This window comes from Morone saxatilis, unplaced genomic scaffold (assembly GCF_004916995.1).
Source record: "Morone saxatilis isolate NCDOM2014 unplaced genomic scaffold, NCSU_SB_2.0 Contig8, whole genome shotgun sequence".
Classification (NCBI taxonomy): Eukaryota; Metazoa; Chordata; class Actinopteri; family Moronidae; genus Morone; species Morone saxatilis.
Window position 1 is genome coordinate 20149179 of NW_023340257.1, and position 2426 is coordinate 20151604.

Genomic DNA, 2426 nt, shown 5'->3' on the forward strand with positions numbered 1-2426 from the left:
CCGTGGGGTTTGGGGTATGGGTCCAAGAGGCTTTTTTGTAGGTCTTGGACCATTACCCGTCTTACCGAGTTTCATACATATCGGTGAAACGTGGCCACCGGGGCTGCTTTTTTGAAATCCAGTAGGGGGCACTACAAACGACAAACACAATTTTTGGCCTCAGGGATGAAAAGTTCTTTAATGCACTGAAAAACTTTGCTCTATGTGGCTTGCATAAGAACTTAAAGCCCTAATTCTGCTACAGAAAGCAATTTTTTTATGATCTACTCTCACATTACTATACCTTACGGTTGCATATGATGTGCATTAATAATTAATATTTAGATTTAGATGTATTTATTTGCATATTGAAACAAAACAGCATAACCACAACAATAAAAGAAAAGAAGCAAATTGTGCAGGTGAGGTTGAAAAACCCTTAGAGGGTTGTAGAAGGAATCTCACCTATTGTTAAATATGATCAGTTCTGATAGTTTGGACTGGACTTTAGCCTATATTTGAAATTTTGAGTGACGTAGACTGAAATCCTATCTATTCCATTGCTGAGCCCACTATTTCAAATTTACTCTAATCACTTTTATTCACCCAATACTTTGTGTACGTTTACATTACTTTGGTTAATACACCATTCAGCTATAGATTTTTACGTATTCATTTGCACAGTAAAAAAAAACTGCAGAACCACAACAACAAAAGAAAATAAGCAAATGTGTGCAGGTGAGGTTGAAAAACCATTAGAGGGTTATAGAAGGAATGTCTTTGTTTACGGCTGTATTATTAATGCTTTTTGTAATTTTGCTTTGTAATGCTATGGTTTGCTTTTGTACTTGTTTAAAATAAATGTGTCGTTGCTATGTTTTCCTAAAACATGGAAAAATACTCACTGTCTTCAGCACAGACAAGGCCCCAAAACTGACACTGTTAAGCTTATCCACCATTGGGCAGATGTGACAATTCATATTAAAAAAAGATTTTTAGCCACTATTGTTATAAAAACCTGCGACTTAAAACATGCCATTTGTTGTCTGGTCAAGTCGGTGGCTCAGGCAGTATGCTGGTTATCTTAGCACACTGATAGCATGCTAGTTAGGTCCTTGTGTAACTGGGATGTAACTTCATCCAATAATGTGAATAAGCAGTTGTTCCAATATGGACATGTTCCTCAAGTACCATCTCTAAAAGGAGGAGGAGCTATGCCATTTCTGGCCAAAAGCTTCCAGAACACAGTAATGATTCCTCTGAAATCAGGTCCGCACCATCCAGGTAGATTCAGGTAGGCCAGGAGATTAACAATTTCCTGGACACAGGAAATATAATGTTGGGCTCATCCTCTCTAAGGAACACTCAAATGAAACTGAAAATCTTAACAAAACTGAATAACACACTTAAATGTGCTATATGTAGGGTTTGAAGATTTCTGACTTTGGTTGTTAGATTGTAAATTGCTGGTAGTTTCACAACTATTAAAACTATTCAACTGTTATTTCATCAATCTTGAATCAGAACAGAAATTGGAAAATGGTTTACATAATTAATAATTCAGTTAACTGTCAGCATCAATAAGTTTATTAGCCATACAAGAATAGAAATAATTGGCTAATTAGCATTGCCACTCTGTCTGCAATCTAAATCCACATGGAGGAAAACAAACCATGACTACATAGTGCACTGATGGTAGCACTATCCCCAAATGACATTTCTGTGTAAGCTGCTGCTGGTTGCTGAGTACTGTCATGAACCCGCTGTAGGCTTGTGACAAAGGAGGGAGACCATACAGGGAATTTAAAGGTTTTAAAGAAAAATAAGTTTAATTAAACAATATTCACAATAACAAATTATAATATGTATGTGTACGTCAGCAGTGGCGGCTCTATCTTGAATGACACCCTGGGCGAGACCCCCTTCGAGCAGCTTTATGCACTGGCACAGGGGATAAGAGTCATACCCATACCCAGTATCAAAACAAAATCTCTAGTGTTTGAATCTGAGGAGAAAGAAAGAACCGACTTACAAACAAAAGTATGCTTTGCTCCTGTGTCTCAAAATTTTGACTTTCACTTTGTTGTTTCCAGGCAGGGACACATAACCATCTGAAATAAATGCTGAGTAATCACCTTGGTTTTCGGACTTATAAATCGTGGGACAGAGGACCTCAGGGTGACTGTTGGATATGAACGCCAACTGGGCTGGTGAAATGGACGCAGCCAAAGCGGCAGGTTTTACTTGGGTACTAGCTGAAAACTTCCATTTTTCCTCAAGAATAGGACATTCACTTTTCCAGAGCCCTTTACGCTGGCAGTAATTACAAGTCTCAGCCGAATAGGTTTTCCTCCATGTGCCATGCTCAGGCCTGGAAGATACAGTCTTCTAGTGGTTAATTGTGGGAGGTACTTATACACTCGAAATCAGTGGGGTGGGAAAGCTAC

At 38.5% G+C, this 2426-nt stretch overlaps 1 protein-coding gene across 1 annotated transcript in view; it reads left to right on the forward strand.

The window, feature by feature from the left end:
• LOC118341370 (odorant receptor 131-2-like) overlaps positions 1-233 on the forward strand; it is a 10415-nt gene extending 10182 nt beyond the window's left edge. Inside the window, exon 5 of the mRNA XM_035679619.1 lies at positions 126-233. Coding sequence (XP_035535512.1) covers positions 126-233 — 108 coding nt within the window. The remainder of the gene's footprint in view (positions 1-125) is intronic.
• Positions 234-2426: the final 2193 nt, after the last annotated feature.